Source organism: Thamnophis sirtalis, unplaced genomic scaffold (genome assembly GCF_051295495.1).
Source record: "Thamnophis sirtalis isolate CommonGarterSnake01/CBP01778 unplaced genomic scaffold, rThaSir2_p1.2 scaffold_7, whole genome shotgun sequence".
Lineage (NCBI taxonomy): Eukaryota > Metazoa > Chordata > Lepidosauria > Squamata > Natricidae > Thamnophis > Thamnophis sirtalis.
In genome coordinates, this window is record NW_028261387.1 from 63,160,035 (window position 1) to 63,179,021 (window position 18,987).

Consider the following 18,987-nt stretch of genomic DNA (forward strand, 5'->3'; position numbering starts at 1 on the left):
GGAAGGATATGGATTTGAGATGGTTTTCTTCTGGAAATCGATGTTATCAAGTAATCTCAGAGGTGGGGAGGAAAAGAGTGGAGTCAGGAGCTAGTTCTATTATTAGACAGAGTGAGTCTTAAGGTTTTACTTCCAGGGAAAGAGGGAGGTATTAATGTTAGAAATAATACAGGTACCTAATAATATAGGTACCACTCTGTTTTTCTGGCAGTAAAATCCCACTAGTGGCAAAATAACTGGGTGGGCTTGAGTCCTGTGCACCTCACCCAGGTAGCAAAATGTCTTGCAGTGATTTTTTAAAGAATGCAATATAAAACCTACTTTGCTGTTTTGTGTCCTCTTATTGGAATCTGAAGTATAATCCTAGGAGGTGTTTTTTTTTTTTTTTTTAGGACCGCTGGTTTTGGCGTCTTCGTAACAGTCGAGTACAAGAGGGTTATCCCATGCAAATTGAGCAGTTCTGGAAAGGGCTCCCAGCAAAAATTGATGCTGCCTATGAAAGATCTGATGGAAAATTTGTTTTCTTTAAAGGTATTTTTATTTATCATGGAAATACAAACAGTTCTACAATAATACAAATATTATCAAAACAGATGCTAGCACGCATTGAAAACCTGATCTTAATACATTTTAGTTCAGTTTTTCTGACTCATGGAAGCAAGTATAGTCCTTGTTGACCTGGGTGGTGACAGATCCAGCATGGGTTTCTTTAAATTACACATTACCATTTTCTTAATGGGAGAGGCAGTTGTCTGTCACCTCTAAGACAGAGCAAAGAGCAAGCCCCATCAATGTATTTTTATTATTTAAAAAATTTGGTGATGTTCAGGTGTTTTTATCAAAATTAAAAGCATAGGCAAAGTGTTCTTATTCCGAAGTATTTTTTTTTAAAAAACACATATATTTTTTAGATAATCAATGTGAATGAGATCATATTTAGTATAGCCCATATTTGCATCAACTTTCTGAATTGTGGATTATTTTCCAGAAAACCTTTTAACACGTTGCAACCAGTCAACTTTATGGAAGGCAGTTTTCAATTGCAATTTGTTACTACCCAAAAGATTAAGCTCTCTGTCTAATTCAGCTATCAAAAAAATCATTTGAATCAGATAAAGGAAATCAGTGAAAAATTGTTGCCTGTGTTGGAAAAAATGACCTTCTGGGTTCAGTTCCAAGTAGGGAAAAAAGACCCTGGAAACATGGAGGCTGCTTGGAAAGATGGTTTAATGGTGGACAGGATCACATGGCTTGAATTCCTGAGCAGAAAAGGGCAGAGAACCTGAGAGCCCCTGGGTTTTATGCCCTCTCTGGGGCCCCACCTCTCTGTTTCCTATTCCTGTGTAAGAAATGTATTCTGATTGGTTGTCATACTCCAAGGGGTGGGGGTGGGGTCAGCTATCTTTATAGATTGTGTGCTAAGTTTGGTTGAAACTTGTTGGGTGGTGCAATGAAGGGCAATGAGATGGGGTAAATCTTGGTTATGTAGAATAGGCTGGCTAGGGCCTTAATGGTCCATTGACAAAGGTGGGAGAAGCTATTAAGAGTGAATCTGTTTCCTGTCTAAAAACATGTTTCTCTGGCTCAGGCCTTAATGCCCCATTGACAAAGGTGGGGGGCAGATTTTCTGCCTCTCTGAGTTTCTACTTCTCTTTGTCGGGGAAATATTCTGCCTTTTTAATATTTCCCAAAAATATTTCATTTCTCCAGGAGAGGGGTGGGTTTTAACTTCCAACACCTGCTATTTTCTAAACCTCTCACAGGAAAAAAAACAGCTAATGATTTTATAAGCTCTTAGTAATTATATATTATGTATGTTCTTTCCTCCTCAAATCTAGGAGATAAGTATTGGGTTTTTAAGGAAGTGACAGCAGAACCAGGATACCCGCACAGCCTAGTGGAGTTGGGCAGCTGTCTTCCCCGGGAAGGGATTGACACAGCTTTACGGTGGGAACCTGTAGGCAAAACATACTTCTTCAAAGGAGATAAATACTGGAGGTATAATGAAGACAAGAGAGCAACAGATCCAGGCTACCCCAAGCCAATCACTGTGTGGAAAGGGATTCCACAAGCTCCACAAGGAGCTTTTGTCAGCAAAGAAGGCTGTGAGTATAAACATGTTGCATTTGATTCAGTAGCACCTCATGTCTAGTTTTTATTTTTTGCTAAGCAAAGCGTTTGGATTGTTATGACCAAGCAATCATAATAATGCAAAGACACATGCTTATAAATGGATTCCTGACTAGGCTTCTGATTCACTAAATCCAGTATTTCAGCTAGGCTGGATTGATTTAATCAGTGGACCTTAAACAATAAATGGATGTTTATTCCTATCCTCATTCTTTCTGATGCAAATGAAGGAAATATGTCTACATGTAGGAAAAGCTAAATAATTTCTTTTTATTCTGTCTTCTGAAGTACGGCTAATGTTTCCATATACATAATTCTCCATTTTATCTCTACTCCTCAGCATTTAGATTTTCTATACCCTGACTTGCAGCAAAGTATTTGATAAAATACTCCATGACATGCTGATTAATGTAACAAGCTAGTTAAGTGTGGATTGGATTGCAGGACAATTAATTGGAATTGAAAACTGTGATTGTATTCCAAACTCTATTCAAGGTATTCAGAGTTCTCAGGAATAATTTCTCATTCAACTATGTTGAGTGTGGTGTCACAATCAGTTTGGGGTCCTCTATTTTTCAGTATTTTATTATTTGGTTGAGATGATGAAAAAATACAACAGATTTGCAAATGATACAGTATTGACGACAGTAGTTAATAGTCTAGAGGAGAGAAGTAAAATTTAAGATTATGCTGATAGATTTAAGAAATGGACTGAAAGTAAAAATAAATCTTAAAAAGACAAGTGAAAAGTTCTTCATAATGAAACAAAAATAAACGCAGATCTGTACAATGAAGGATACCTGCCTTGTTAACAATAGTTACACAAAAGATCTTGGAATAGTTGTTGATTGCAGACTGAATATGAGCCAAAAATATATTGTGGTTGAAGAAAACAGCAATTCAATTTAGGCTGCATCAAAAAATGCAATTACCAAATCATAAGAAGTAATCATTCCACTCTATTCTGTTTACTCGGCTCCACTTCAAAACTGTGCCCAATTCTGGACAGTAATTTGTCTGAGAAGCTTTAATTTGGTTTCCTATACATAATGGCCTTAATGACTGATTCCAGTGACTGTGATTTTAGTGGTGCATAAATGAAGTAATCTCTGCTTTCTTTTTCAGTTTATACTTACTTTTATAAGGGTAAGGAATACTGGAAGTTTGATAACCAGAGGCTGACTGTGGAGCCAGGGTATCCTAGGTCAATTCTCAAAGACTGGATGGGTTGCAATCAGAAAGAAGTTGAACGAAGCAAAGACCGACGCCTCTCTCATGATGATGTTGATATTATGGTAACTATAAACGATGTGCCTAGCACCGTTAATGCAATTGCAGTTGTGATCCCCTGCATTTTATCTCTGTGTATCCTTGTCTTGGTATACACAATCTTCCAGTTCAAAAATAAAGAGGTCCAGCAAAGCGTGACATACTACAGAAGACCTGTCCAGGAATGGGTATGACAAGTTCAGTAGCTCATTTGGTTCATGAGATGATGATGATGGGCTGCAGACATTAGAAGGCGGTTTGATGGATAGCCTGCCAAACAACTTCTTCAAGAGATGTGAGTCAGAGAATTCTGGGACTGAAAACAAAAACAAAAATCAACTAAACCCAGGTGGCCTTGCACTGTAGAGCCGCTTTCCTTCTGACTGCCTCAGTGCCGTGTGTCTCAGTTTGACATATTTGACCAACCTACTCAGTGAGTGTTGGGAGACCTCAAGAGAAGTTTGCTTCAACCTTTTTTCAATTCACTTGAGCAATCTTCTTCAGTGCCCTCTTTTAAACCCAGCATTTGCCAGTGTAGCCAACCACCTATTGAGTCTTTTTTTCTACACTTGCCTCATAAAAAGAGACAGTTCTGTGGGTCACAAAAGGAACATTTCAGTACCTTCTGAAGAGGACATTCTGAGGCTTAGTCATTCTGAAAGATTTTAATTTATTACAGGATCCAGGCAATTACCTGAATACCATTTTTTTTCCAATACCTGCTGGTCAGATGTTTTGTACATTCATGGTAATGTTTCCACACTTCAGCAACAAACACAAGAGCTCTTAAGAGGTAATTTTGTGTAGACCACAACTTCAAACAGCTCTAATGTCATTTCAGATCACCAAAACTAACAGAAATGAAATTTCTGAATTCAACTAGTCTGCAAGACTAAAAAAATTGAATTTACAAAAACACTAATGATGTGAATGCAGACCTTAATGATCTTGTTTTTAATAACGTGTCATGTAATAAATATTTAAATGTCATATTACCACTATTTTAAGTTGGCAACAATAAATTGTTACCATTATAAGATGAAATGTATGTTCCATGATATTTTCACCCATTTATATAAGAGAAAATAAATCACATATGCATTAGAATAGTAAAATTTGTGGGCAAGTTTGCAATGGGAATTTGGTTTACAATGATGGAAAGGGTGACATAAAATATATTTTAAAGCTTGTAATTTTAAAATTTGACAGTGTAATTAAACCACTGTTTATTGTCATTAGTATATTTAAATAGAAGGAAAATAAGGGTTGCAAAAATGACTAAGAGGGAGATAAAGATTAGAGCTGGAGAGAGTCCTGCCTGTCATGATCCTTGGCTTCATCTGCAGCCTGCTTTCCCTAATTCCCCTTAGGTGTTGCAGCCCAGAATGGGACAATTTCCTATGGCCAACTCGCAACTGCCAACTTGCCATGGTCAATTTGCTATGGGACAACTCACTGTGGGACAATTTAACCATTCAATCTATTGAAAAGAATTAAAAATCATTTTAATTTTTGCCATTCACATTTCATTTTGTCCCTCCTTTTGCATCCTTTCTTTAATTATTCTAGTCTGCCATTTCTTCAACATTAGTTTAACTCTTGTCCTGCAGCGAGTTGGCTATGTTTTCTCACAGCACGTTGGCTGTGCCAAGTTGGCTGAGGCAAGTTGTCGTAGACCCATTGCAGCCAATGTCCAGAGAGTCAAACAAAGCTTGAGGGAAGTAAGAAAAGGAAGGTCCTGAGATCAATGGATAGATGGATTTTAATTGAATTTTTAAATTTATGATTTTTTTTTAATATGGCATTTTATTCAACGTCTGTAAGTTGCCTACAGTCACCTTTGGCGAGATGGGTGGCAAACAAATTTGACAAATAAATAAATGCATAGGCCAGCGCATAAATGGAAGAGAGTGGAAAAGAGAAGCAGGCATACCAGCCTTGCCCTATTGTCTCCCAGGCGGCCTCTGGAATTTGTCTCAGCCAAACCCTTAAACAACCTCTAAAATTGCATGCTCTAAGGCAAGTTAGGAAGAATTTATAAGGTAGTTTCATATTCAGTACAAAATATTTTGTTTTGGATAGTGCTTAAACAAGGCAATCCTAAACATGGGCATTTTAGATCCAATCCATGAAAAGGGTATAGACAAAAGGTAATGTTTTTGTCACATTCCCATCCTAAAAAACCTGCCTCTTCCAAAGGGATGTTGGACTATGTTATGGGATTATGGGAATCTCATGTGGAATAACAATTTATGTGAGCAAGTTCTCACACACGAAAGGTAGTATGGTCCTCTCCTCAGAAATCTTTCTTACTCTTTCTTGTCAGAAAAGTTGAACTAGATAGTGGCTACACAATGCCAATTCTTTCAAGAGAATAGGAATATACAATCCATTAGCAGAATGAAGGCTGTTCCCAGATTTTGTGATTTGTATGCAGATCCACTGAAATCAAAGTGGCAACTTTTTAATGAGTGCCAATATATTGCTTTCAAACTTTCTACTAGGCAATAATTAAATAAAGGATGAAAAGGTGCAGCTTTTCCAAATTTTCACTGATTCTATTCTATAAATCTACTCTGTTGACTTTTTTCAACTGGGCTGAAACATTAAGGCTCAGCCGGGGTTTGGGGGGGGGGAATGATTGAAAATTATTCAAGAGAAAAGTTAAAGAAAACAGATATGGTAAAGATTAAAGACTCATATTTCACACATAAGTATTACAGGGGGAAAAAACTAGAATGGATAACTACTTTGTTTTTGAAATTGTTAATTCTGTCTCAACCCCAGCATTGGAATTAGTAAAAGTTATACTAATTTATATATATGTTGTTAACTGAGAACATACCAAATAGTTTAGCTTTAAGAAAGATTGTAAAGCATTTCTTTAACAATACAGATTAAAAGGCAGTGTTTTTTAGGGAAGCATGTTGACGTAGCCTTTGGGATATCTTTTTTCTGCATTCAACATGAAACAGAATGGAACAGAATTCAACAGTACAGAATGTACGTGATAGTAATGTGCTATTATTATGTACCAAATTGGTATGAGCACACCATCATTTCAAGCACGATGTGACATATCCATGCATTTTCAGTCTTATAGTCAAGGTCTTTAGCCATTTCATTGCAAAGACGTTTTAAAGATTTGGGCAGACTAATACCCACTTATGTTGCAAATGTTAATCTTGGTTTTAGGCTCATTTGTTTATAAGTTTTTACTGTACCCGAATGCTATTAAGCAATCTTTCAATATATTTCTAGACCTGTATGAATTGATCTAAATATAGCTCAAATTTTGGAATTAATCCAGTTGAGATTTAGAAAATGACCATAGCAACTTTTTCATAAAAAAATAATAACTAGCTTAATGGTTATTTCTTTAGACAATTTATAAAGTGGGTAGGATTGAATTTGATCACTGAGAAGCCAAAGATTTCAAAGTCCACCATACTCAAAACTACAAAGGTTACGAGAACCGTATGTTTTTGTTTTTTTAAAAAGTCCAATTGGATTTAATGCAAAGTTATTAAATTACAGTGTTAATAGAAATGTATACTGATTTGATATTGCTTGGGGATCAAGTTTGTATGTCCTCTTTGATATTGGGTTTAGTATAATTGGCTAGGATAATGTTGAGGGGTCCTATCTCCCACCTTCAGAATACAGGTGTACTGAGAATTGCTGCAATTTATAGAAATGGATAGTTCATCTCAAGCCTTACATCAAATAAAATAATAATTTACGTACTATGCTCATGCTTGGTTTATAGTATGAACTTGGATTAAATTATTTCAGTCTTAGTATTTCTCTCCTTTCAATCAGATAGGACTTAATAGATATTTTATTTTCAGCGCTGATATGAAAAGGCCTGCTTGCACATACATCCCAAACTAGCAGCTAAACCTTTCTTCAATGTTATTCTGTCAATGATCTTGAAATATGTTTCCTCCCGTTAGTTTTGGGTCCAGATTAAAGCTTTGTAAAATAACTTGATTCATTCCTTTGTGGTATAGCTGCAGTTATACTATAAATAGCTTAGTATAAAAACTTAAATATAGGATTGATAAAAGTATTGCTATTATCCATTTCACAAGCCTCCAAAGTGGATGAACCAAGTACATAGCTTGTCTTATTTTTATGCAGAAGGACAGAGGGAGTAACGTGGGCACTCTAAGTCTTGCAGAGGTTAAGGTGCTTTTACAAAAATTGGGGGGGGGACCCACAAACATTGGAAATCTGATCTTACCCATTGTTAAGAATATGCCACACACCAGATTCAGCTGTTAACAAAAGCTGTACACTTCTACTATGATGCAAATGAAATTCTTATGAAATCAAAGACCGATAAGATTTATTGAAATAATTTATCCTTTCCAAAGGGCTACAATTTTGTCAAATTCATTCTAAAACAAATATCTGTACCACGCCATTAAAACTCTTTCAAACCCATTAGAAGGCTGATTATTAATGGTCCAGGAAATCTGTCAGTTTCGAAGATGCAAGTTCACGATTTATTTTTGTTTACTACCATAGCAAAAATGTGAATTTCAGTTTACTGCTTTTCTCCACAAGTAGAGCCAAATGATGGAAACAATGTCTAGCCCTGTAAATTCCCATTTAAAAATACAAACATTTTCCGGATTATGCACAACGTGACTTACATAAACTCAGTTTTACTGAATATTTTCTAAATGCATACAAATGTGAACTTTGCACAGAACACAATAGTACAGCATCCAGATGAACATGCAACCTGTAGAGTTATGTAAGGTTTTCCAGAACAGTGCATAAATTGGGGATTGGCTATAAACCACTGGACTCAATGTTACTGTAACATTGTAGTTAGGTGCTATGGTATACCTACAATTGCTATACCTACAAAGGAACTTTTTATTACATTAAATGTAATTTAACTTAGCTCTGTTGTCATCCTATAATCTTATACTACTAAAAGTCTATATTCAATTATATTGGCTGTGAGTTAAGTCTTTCCTAGCTTCTCTTAGCAGTGTCAAAGTATGAAAACTGCAGGAGTCCACACACAAGTCAAGAGAGCAAGGTCAATTTTGTTGAAAGCGGCTATGCAATAGGCAACTAAATATGTAATATTTTTATATTATCCCAGTTTATCCCATTCTTTTATCTGTGTCATGCATAAGCTACACAGAGAACAGATGACTCAGAGTCAGTTTGATCACTTATAGCAGAAGTATCATCACTTCAAATGGATGATACAAGGCGGTTCTAAGGAATACATATACAGCAATGACTGTTTTCATCATTTGATGCGGAAGACAGCAAACTACGGCACACTAATTTGATAGAGAATTGATAAAGCAAAAACCGTGGTCTAACATGTAACTGCAATTTGATACAGCTCTTCTTGTTTCATGTCCATACCAATTATTTCAAGTATTAAGGTTTAGTAAAGCTTTAACCTGTGTTGCTATCATAAAAGTTCTCCAATTCCAAATTATATAACTGCAAGTTAAGTTAAGCAACAACAAAGATTGTATCCTTGGCTTAAGACATTGGAGCAACATATTTTGATATTAAAAGATAAGTATGAAGGCATCACAAAAAAACCGTTTCAATTTATATCTATTTTTCCTGATAGACTTTTATTAAAGAACAATTAAGAGTTCTCTTTGGCTTTTCAGTGACTTCACATGTGGACAAACCAGATTCTATTTACTAGATTTATTGTCTAGATTTATTTTCTCATTTTGTCTCTCATAGTTGAGGTCTACCTATGATGTCAATGACAGGCCTCTCTCATCTTTTTAAGTGGGAGAACTTGCACAATTGGTGGTTGACTAAATACTTTTTTGCCCCACTGTACGTATTAAATTCTAAACATTACCTTGTGAATTAATGAAAGCAAAAGAACACATTAACAAAACAAAGGGATATAATGTTTTTTTCTTGTTCAAGTCTGGCTTGCCAAAGGAAAGGGAATTTAAACTGTGATTGTGGTAGATAACTCCTTGGACTTGAAGAATTTGCTTTAGTGAGCAGTCAAGATCACGATTTGGCATTTCACACCTGCAGTGTTCCTGGAGCACATCATGTCAAGCTACAAAAGGGAAAAGAAATTATTAGCAAAAATATACTTGAAGGGTTCCAGTTTTACTTTCATGCTTGATCTATAAAATCAGACAAAGTCCAAGAGAAAGCCAGTATCCCAAATTAAAACTAAGTGAGTTGCACATAAAAACATTAGTCTCAAAATTAGGAGATAACCATTCTGCGTATAGAAATGGTAGTTATCAGTGCATTACTGGTGGTCCTCACTTGATGACTGCACTATTTAGCAACTGTTCGAAGTTATGACAGCACTGGAAAAGTTGAACTTGTAAGTGTCACAGCATCCCTGTGGTCAAGTAATTAAGATTTAAGCACTGTGCAACCAGAAAATATTTACAACTGTCATAGCTTCCCACAAACTAGTGTTTGCCATTTGCGCACGTCACAGCCAGCTTTTGATAGGTAGAGTCAATGGAGAAGCTGGCAGTAAAAATCACAAATCACAATCATGCAATGTCTTACTTAACAATCACATCACTTAGTAATAGAGTTGTTGATCACCATTTTGATTATTAAGTTAGGACTACTTGTAATAATAATAATACTGAACTATTTCTGTCCAGTTGACTATATATCGTATCAATTCAATTTCCCCATTGGTTTTTCACCTTTACCAGTGATTAAGCATTGTGTATTCTTCTTGGGAGCAGATACAAGCAGGTGGAAGAGGGGAAAATCCATTTACATATTATTAATGAGGAAGTAATTTTATACATCTTCTCAGAGTGCTGAATCCCTTGGGATTTCCAAACAATTGGAAACATAAGACCACTGAAGAAAGGCATTACTAGTATAGTCATATACTGGCTACTATCAATCACTAATAATTTCGAAAGTAGATGAATGTCTGACTTACCTATCAATCAAAGAATCTCTCATAGTGGTAGCAATGGTACTTGGCTGTGCTTCATTAAGTTTGAAGACACTCTCAATAACAGATAATTCTGTGCTGGTTGTGTCCAGACCACAGAAGGCACACCAGTCATTTACAACCATCCCAGCTGCAATCACCTCACTGCCACGATTAACAGTTCCAGCCTGATAAGAAAGAAAACTAGTGTCTTAAGAACGTCTTTCTCATGGGTATTATCAGCTCTTCTTGCTTAAAGTTGCATGAATATAAACCTTATTTGTAACTATTTAAATAGATCAGAGGGCCAGTCCTTTAATAGGCATGCACAATATTCCTAATGTTCAACAGTCATTGCATTGGCATTTTTCTCCATTTTCCAAACCATGCATCCTGGCTTAGTGTTAATGAAAACAGCCACTGATTTATTCAATAAATCATGGTTAGAAATCATAGCTCAGCAAAAAGTGTAAACCACAATTGCCATCATTCCCACTGGATGTCTCATATGCTATTAAATACAAGTAACACAACTATACCAGATGTATTTTTCAATGTCTCCTCACTGGCATTGTTCATCTAAATTTTCACTGCTCCTAATTTTATGGTTCATTTAAGATTAGGCTTCAATATGTCATGCATATTGGGAAATTATTATTTTGCTGTCTATTTCTTTATACTGAGAGGACCACATAACACTATTTAAACCAAAAAAATTGAAGGAAAAATGTTGAAACAATTAGAAATCCCATAGAAAGAGATCGCCTGCATTGAGTTACAGTGTCTATGGAGATTCTTAGTCATTCAGGTCATGATTGTCCCAAAGGTGCTCTTTCAAGAGGCAACTGGACTTTCTGGTTTTTCTTTGAAAACTTTCCACTTCTTCAGCTCTGAGTTACAGCTAAGTTACAGTGGCATATAAATGGATGAAACGGTGGATGAATATATTCCAAAGTCATAAGATGTTAAAATTCTATAATTTAGTTTAAAATATAAAGTAACTGAACATTCCAAGATTTGAACAGAAAGAACAATTACCACAAGAGGGACTTGCAACAATGAAGAAAGCTCATCCTGATCTTCTATAGAGGTCTTAGGGTGTACCAATCCTCCCTGGTTGCTGAATGTACAGTAACTTCCCACAAGCACTTGGTCTGCTATTGTCTGTCTGAATACTTCGACTTTTAAAACATCAGCTAAAATCTCTTCTGTTTCCTGTGGGGGGAAAAATAAGATTTAAAATTAGGGTTGTTAGATCACATTTGTCTGATTTTAAGTTATCATAAAAACTAACTGAAATGCCTATTTAGTGGCAGCACTGATTAGCTGTCAACTAAATCTTGTAAAACTATTTCAATCAAATTTTGTGTCTTTAGATTGTTAGAAATTGAAGTATTTTAAAGTCCCATCAACTGAAAAATGTATTGAAGCTAGATAGCCTTGAAGTTGCATTCATTCCAAAGCCTGACATTTCTCCAGGTCTTTGCATCAGCCAAGTGCTGCAACACTCTGAGGACAAGCAGTCAAAATAAGAGCTATTGGACACCTGACATTAAAGGCACATCTAGGAAGTCCTTAAATGAAATTTAAGTAACTTCCAAGCGTTCATTTTTTATTCTATTATTTATTATATAAGTCCTATTTCTAGGACTTGTGCCAAAATCATCACTCTTAAATTATCCATTTTCACTCTAGCTCAAATACTAAATCCAACACGTTGATACTGCTTATGAAAACTATTCCATTATTAGAATTAATCATGCTTGTACTTGTTGGTCTACTTATACAATTGCTTCCAGCCGTACTTTTTCCAATAACCCACGAATGTCAAACCCGACTGCGTCATGTGATGAATCACGGCATTTTTTGCCTTTGTGGAGCCAGGGTGGGAGTAGCCTGCGTGTGATGCCTCCGGCCGGTGTTCCCCCAGTTTGACACCCTTCAGTAACCTAACTATGGATACAACCTTCAGGGCACAATCTCCCAGCACAACTATTCAAGAGCAAGGTCACTAACCTAAAGAGTATAATCACTTCTCCAAAAAGGATTTTTTAAACAAGCTACCTTCCCATAAAACAATTCATCCATATGTATTTACATATGCAGATGTATTTATATTCAGCTACTTTGTATTCATTGCATACTCCTGATGTTCGATAGAAAATAATTCAAAGATCAAATAATCATGAAACACAATCACATACAGTGACTGAGAAAGTAACCAACAGGGCACGTCAGTAAAGGTAAGGAACAGAAGATTTCCATTTTGCTCACTTTTTATTTCTCAATTCTTTTATTCATGCTCTTACAAGTTTTTCTGTGTCTCTGTATCATAAAACTTACAGCAAAGTTATTTACCTGTATGGTTAGTATACGAGCTTCTTGGAGACAGTGTGTGTGTGCCAAATTTGCCTTCACAACTCAACTACATTAGTCCTCTGCATTCATTTAAAAGTGAGGCTGAGTGAGCAGAATAATTACGGGCTTCAGCAAAGGGTGGAGTTAATCCAGCGCTGACAGAGCTTACCTACAAGTCCTTGCTTGCTCCGCCAAACTTGCCTCCTGTAAGGCCTTGCAAAGTGCCAGTAGTTGCCTCAGCTGGATGTACCCATCATCCTGTAGGAGTGTCTCCACCATCCACCCAGACCCTATTGCAGTAAGTTCTTGCCCAGCAACAGAACTTGCCGCATCTCGCCATTCCATCCCACTGCATTCTGCACAATCTGCAGGCTATTGCTCCTTATGTTATGGCAAATGTAGCTCTTCTGCAGAACCCTACTGGATCTGTCCTGCTGCTTCCTCCTGATTGGGTCAAGCAAGTTCCCTTCTGCACGTGATGTTCTGCCACCCTGTTGTGCTCGCTGCACATGATCTGGGCCCAGCACTTGGATCTGAATCAGCAGCAGAAGGAACACAACAAAGGGCAGTTGGATGGGAGGCAACAGACATAGGTGGCATAGTGCAGGGCAGTCAAACAATAGAGATAAAGAGAGAAAGGCGAGCGAAGGAAGTTGAAGCAAAGGCAGTTTTGCACAGGGCAGGAGAATGTGACCTTGGGACACTGCAAAGATTATAAATGTGGGATAGTCAGCAAGTGCCCAAATTTCAATATAATGACTGTGGGGGTATTGCAATGACTGAAACCTTGAGGACTAATCTTAATTATCATTCATTCAGTGTCATCATAACTTTGAATGGTCGCTGAATATGTCAAGCAAAGACATATAGCAAATGCTCAACAAAAAATATTAAACTGTTGTTCAAGTTTAGTTACTGCGAATATAATGTTTAGTGCTACGATTTATTTTTATATTTACCCTGTCGATGTCTGGGTGGGCAAGTGCTACGTAGTCATTGCATGCAGTGACATTGCCCAATGCAGAAAGACGTTCTTCCACTCTCTGGATTCGCACTGAGTCAGGAAGGCTGTTTCGCATATGCTGAAGTTCCTGGTCAGTTGTATTGTTTGGGACTAGTAAACCATGCCGGTTACCTAAAATATAGGGGTAAAAAAAACCTGCCTTCAATTCCTGTCTCCAACATTCTTATGTCATAAAATAATAACTCAGGACATGATGAATCTAATCAATGTTCTTTAACAGCATCTGACCTTTAACAGTTTAAAGTACTGCCAGAGTTGTTCTTCTAACAAAATACATCCACAGCAGAAATGCAAGCATATATTTGAAAAAAAGAACAATATTCTGCTTACCTATCACCTCTCTCAATTCCACTAACACTGTCAGGCATAAAAATGAATTTAACAAAAGTATTATAGCTCAACAACAGATAGTAAATGGGAGTGGGCAACCATAATAAATTTAAATAAAGATGTTTAATTGGTTGTATATTATAAAACACATTATAACCATTAGCACCTCTTACAATAGATTTAATATAAAATTTTTAAAATAAACAAGGCAGTGATGAGAATATCCACCCCATCCTCCCTATTTAGTCTCTGTAGGCACTTAGATAATAAGTTTCTCCATCTTCCCAGAAACTGTAGTAATTGATGCAATGAGAGTCCATAGATATATCAATTGAAACCGCCCACCCCCCCTTAACATAAAGATTGTTGAATACAATACCATAGTATTAATGTTAATGTTTCAATTCCGGAGCCTGGTATCATTTCTAATGGTAAGCAAAAATATTTCACCTTTAAACTTTTTCTAATGATCTCAGTCAAAAGCTTTCAGGATAAACATGAGCTGAACTCAGCAGTACATTTATACTTTATAGATGAAGGGTGCAAATAGCAGCTTGTGCTCCTTTTCTGAAATACTACAAACTACACAGTCAAGCTGCTTGTCACAATATATTATGGAATCTCATCCCTAAAATGGGTGAGAATTCTGCATTTTAAGGGAAACTGAAAATCATTTATATGAAAAAAGCAACTCACCCACACACATTCTGCCAATGATTCGACATCCAGCAATAGAAGCATGAATTACAGGAATAGTGTCCGAAAGCTCTCCTTCGAATACACTAAAACACAATAGAATAAAATTTAAGGATGATCATTTAGTTCCATTCAAACATGCTTGAAGAGCTACATTTTCAAAAAGTTTAATAAAGGAACAATATGCAGAGAAGTAGTCTTACTGACATCTTGTGACCTAACCTATTCAGTAATCCTTGACTTACAACTGTTCATTTAGTAACGGTTCAAAGGTACAACAGTATTGGAAAAACTAACTTGACAATTTTTCACATATATGACCACTGTAGCATCCCCATGCTCATGTGATTTACTTTCAAATGCGTGACAGTTGCAGTGTCCTGGAGTCAGGTGATCCCCTTTTGTGACCTTCTGACAACTCAACAAGGAAACAAGATTCCCTTAACAACCATGTTATTAAAATAACAACTGCAGTGATTCCCTTAACAACGGCAAGAAAAGTCGTAAAGTAGGGCAAAACTCACTTAACACATTTCTCACTTAGTAACATTGAGGACTACCTGTACACCCCAAGTAAAAGAGCAGACCTTCACCGGTGCTAATCCCTGAATATAGCCGTCAGCACTGGAGGGAGGTTGGGGAGTCCCCCATGGAAATCTCCTCTCACCCACGGGTGTCACTGGGCCATTTTTGCCTGGCTGGCTTTGCCCAACCTAATCTGTCTCAAGACAATGAAAGTGAAAATCACAGAAGGGGGGGAGGGCCCAGTCGTGCTCTTTCGGTATAAAAAGGAAGAGCCCGGCAGCCTTTCCCGCTTATTCTTCTTTAAATGTATTGCCTGTCGGATAATCAAAGCAAATCCCGGCTAAGATCCGGAGGGGAGGAAGAGAAAAGAGGTCGAGCTTCTCTATAATGACCTGTAGAAACCCTCGGAGCCTCCAATGGCCACCAGACAGTAGGCATTGGTGAGCTTCGCGAAGCAGCCGATCTCGTTGTTGTTCTCGAAGCTCGCCCGCACCGCCATAACCGTCAAAGGCTCGGGGGGGAAAAAAAAGAAAGAAAACAGGAGGAAAAGGCAGAAAGCGAGTCGACACTCCGGCACACGAGGACGGGCCCCCACCACCGCAGCCCGGAAACGGATAGTGACGTTATTCCGCTTGTGATGTCATCTCGCCTGGGTTGATGCTGATTGGATGGTTACAACCCGGCCTTGGATCTCGGTTTTTTTTCCCCCTCTTCCCGGAAGCTTCCGCCCACCAAACTGGGAAAAGATCCGAGCGGGGAGGAGGGAGATGGTATGAGGGAGGGCGGCGGATCTGGAGTGCGAAACTCTGGGCGCCGCTGGATGAGAGCAAAGGGGCGGAGCCTTTCTACTCCACTTGTAGAGGGAGAGACTTTTGGCTCCTCTCAGAGGCTTCGGGCGCAGACGGCCAAAAAAAAAATGATGATTAGATTTTATCACATATACCGTAGATATATACCATATACAGAAACATCTCACACACAGAGAGAATGTAAATATGTATTTATTTGTTAAACTTTTTAACCACCAAGATCTCCCTCATTTTTAAAACACACACACACACACAAACACACACAAAAACACGAAACAACATTAGATAGATAGATTACATTAGAATAGATAGATAGATAAAATAGATTAGAATAGATATATACAGATTAGATAGATTAGAATAGAGAGATAGGTTAGAGAGAGAGATAGGAAGGAAGGAGAGAGAAAGAAAAAGCTTTTGGAACAGCCTCTTGGGGAAAATGACAGGGATTTTCTAAGGGGAGAAGCAGATAGCATTTTAGAGATTTTTTCTAGGAGAATTGCTGATACCAGCAGTAGCAATAAGGTGGGGGAAGGAAAACGGATATTAATAGAGAGGTTTTTTTATTCTGTTTAGTTGTGCCTCACCACCGGGGGACTATGTGCTAGGTCAAAGAATGAGTTCTGTGTTTCTGAAGAAAACTTAAGATACTGTTTTGGAAGTGAAACTTTATCATTATAAAATATACTAATATACATCTTGAGCTAAGTATATTAAAAATAGTTTTTTTTAAAAAAAAATCATTATTTTCTGTCTCCATTATGATTCCATACCAATCATTGAGAAGGTGGCTGAATGGGCCCTTGCTCTGTCAGAGTACTGCTTAATGCTGCCTGCTGCAAGTCTTGTATAAGCATGTTTGATTGGAGTTACTCTCCCTCCTTTGTCCCCCTATGCAAGTCTTTGGACATCTTGGATTACAGATCTCAGAGACCTGATAAGGATGACTTGACATCATAGTGTTTTCAAACTTGGCAACTTTTAAGATGTGTGGACTACAACTCTCAGAATTGAAATCCACCGATCTTAAACATTGACAAGTTTGAAAAATATTATTATAATACAATGTAAAGGAGGATGTTAGATATTTCCTCCCCCCCCCCCCCCCCAGACTGACAGAGATTTCCACCAAGGTCCTCTGTTCCGACGGGAACAGAGATTGAATCTCATTGGTCAAGAGGTCTGACAGATCCCTTTAAAAGGGGATGCTGCCCGACTATTCTCCAGCCGGATGTTTACTTGACTTGCAATAAAGAGCTGTGGTTCACTGAAGCCTTTTGTGCCTCCTTTACCCGATTTAACAGAGGGCATATAAAGCTCTCTATGAGGCATAGGGACTTTTTTGACCTGCATTCAACAGAAAGGGAACTTATTGAGCTGTACCTAATGCGACAGAATAATATAATATCCACTGAATGATACCTGAATTTGAATTGCGGAGTTTGCATAACAATAAACTAAAATCTTCTTGACTAGTTGGTGGCTCAACCGTGTTGTGCTAACTAAGCCATTGCCTGGCCAAACTGAGGAGACAGGTTTGGGCTACAAGCAGATACTGTACCCCAAATTTTGGTTGCTAAGCAAGAGCATTGTTAAATGAGTTTCACCACATTTTACAAGTTGGCCACTCCCACCCTGTCACATGACCGCCAAGCAATACCCACAAAATAGGCCACACCTACAGAATAGGTTCTTAAACATATTTGAAACCCACCACTGATTTCCACCCTCCCCCATAGTCTTTTACAGCTGTCTTCTGGGGATTGAAAAGAGTCTTTCAGTCTTTACTTCCATCCCAAGATCCTTTCTTTCATGTCTGCTGGATGGCAGGCATCTGGATCCATATGCTCTGCTCATCTGTGCAGGGCTGAAAGACACGAGAACAGGTTCCCTCCCCCATAGAAAATGCATTGTTGGAGGATTAGAGATAAGCTGTGTGTGTGTGGTGGTGGTGATGGTGGGTAGATAGCTTGCAGGCAGAGTTTGAAAAAAAATCAGTATTGCAGTTTCTAAACAGATAAACTGGTAACAATCTGGGGATATCACAGATGAGAAAAAGGGAGCTGGATTCACATGCTTCAGGAAAAGAGATGAACAGATAAAATCATTTAAACACATACAGTAAATACAAGGGTGAAACTTTTCTTGTAAATGAGCTTAAAACATTCCCTCATAACCTTTGGTTGTTTCTTTAAGGTACAGGGAGGGGAGGAAGAAAGAATATTTATCTTTACTCTGTTTTTGTTGGTCAAACAAACACAAAGTAAAGGCTCCTCCCTACCCCCTTTACTCGGTTTTCTGGGCCCAACAAACGAGCAAAGGCAATTTCTGCCAATTTACTCTTTTCTTTCTTTGAAGAATTTAAAATTCTTAGTCTTTTTGGATTGGAGAAATTTTATAGTTACAATTACCTGGAGGGTACACAAAGACCTAGACACACATATACACAAGGATAAGGAGAAAATTAGAGGGTGGGGGAAAGAACTCTCAGGTTTACACACCCTAGTTATTCCCAGCACAAATCTCAGTTAAATTAGGGAAGGCACAAATCTTAACAAACAAACCACGTGGTTGCATAGAAGACAGAGAGAGACAAAAAGATAAAAACAGAAACACCAACATTTTCCCTTTTCTTTAAAGTACCTTTATTTAGCCAAATCGCTTTTCTTTGTCATCCTTCAGCAAAGCCCATTTTCCACACACTTCTTTTAGCTTTTTCCTATTCTAACAGTTCCCCAAGAGGGGTTTCCAATGCTCCCCATGATCCTGCTCAGATGTGGGGCTCACTTTGGCTCAGCTGGGCCTGGCACTACTAGTTTTCAGAACAAAAGGGTCTGCGAGGACTCTGTTCCCTTTTAGAGTATGCACCCCTCTTTCGCAGGGAATCTTGGCCATCAGTTTTCGAGTCA

General features: G+C 37.7%; 2 protein-coding genes across 3 annotated transcripts in view; one reads left to right on the forward strand and one right to left on the reverse strand.

Annotated features, from left to right (window-relative positions):
* The window catches only part of MMP24 (matrix metallopeptidase 24), a 53,055-nt gene extending 48,903 nt beyond the window's left edge, over positions 1–4,152 (forward strand). For both annotated transcript variants that reach the window (XM_014059303.2, XM_014059304.2), the window contains exons 7-9: positions 393–531; positions 1,839–2,105; positions 3,256–4,152. In XM_014059303.2, coding sequence (XP_013914778.2) covers positions 393–531; positions 1,839–2,105; positions 3,256–3,593 — 744 coding nt within the window. In that variant the 3' untranslated portion in view covers positions 3,594–4,152. The remainder of the gene's footprint in view (positions 1–392; positions 532–1,838; positions 2,106–3,255) is intronic.
* A 5,157-nt stretch (positions 4,153–9,309) lies between these two features.
* On the reverse strand, positions 9,310–15,899 carry EIF6 (eukaryotic translation initiation factor 6). The gene is made up of 6 exons (XM_014059324.2): positions 15,662–15,899; positions 14,745–14,830; positions 13,654–13,829; positions 11,375–11,551; positions 10,343–10,524; positions 9,310–9,475 (listed from the first exon to the last, which is right to left on the reverse strand). The coding sequence occupies exons 1-6, from the start codon at positions 15,766–15,768 to the stop codon at positions 9,466–9,468; spliced, it is 738 nt and encodes a 245-aa protein (XP_013914799.1). The 5' UTR covers positions 15,769–15,899; the 3' UTR covers positions 9,310–9,465.
* Positions 15,900–18,987: the final 3,088 nt, after the last annotated feature.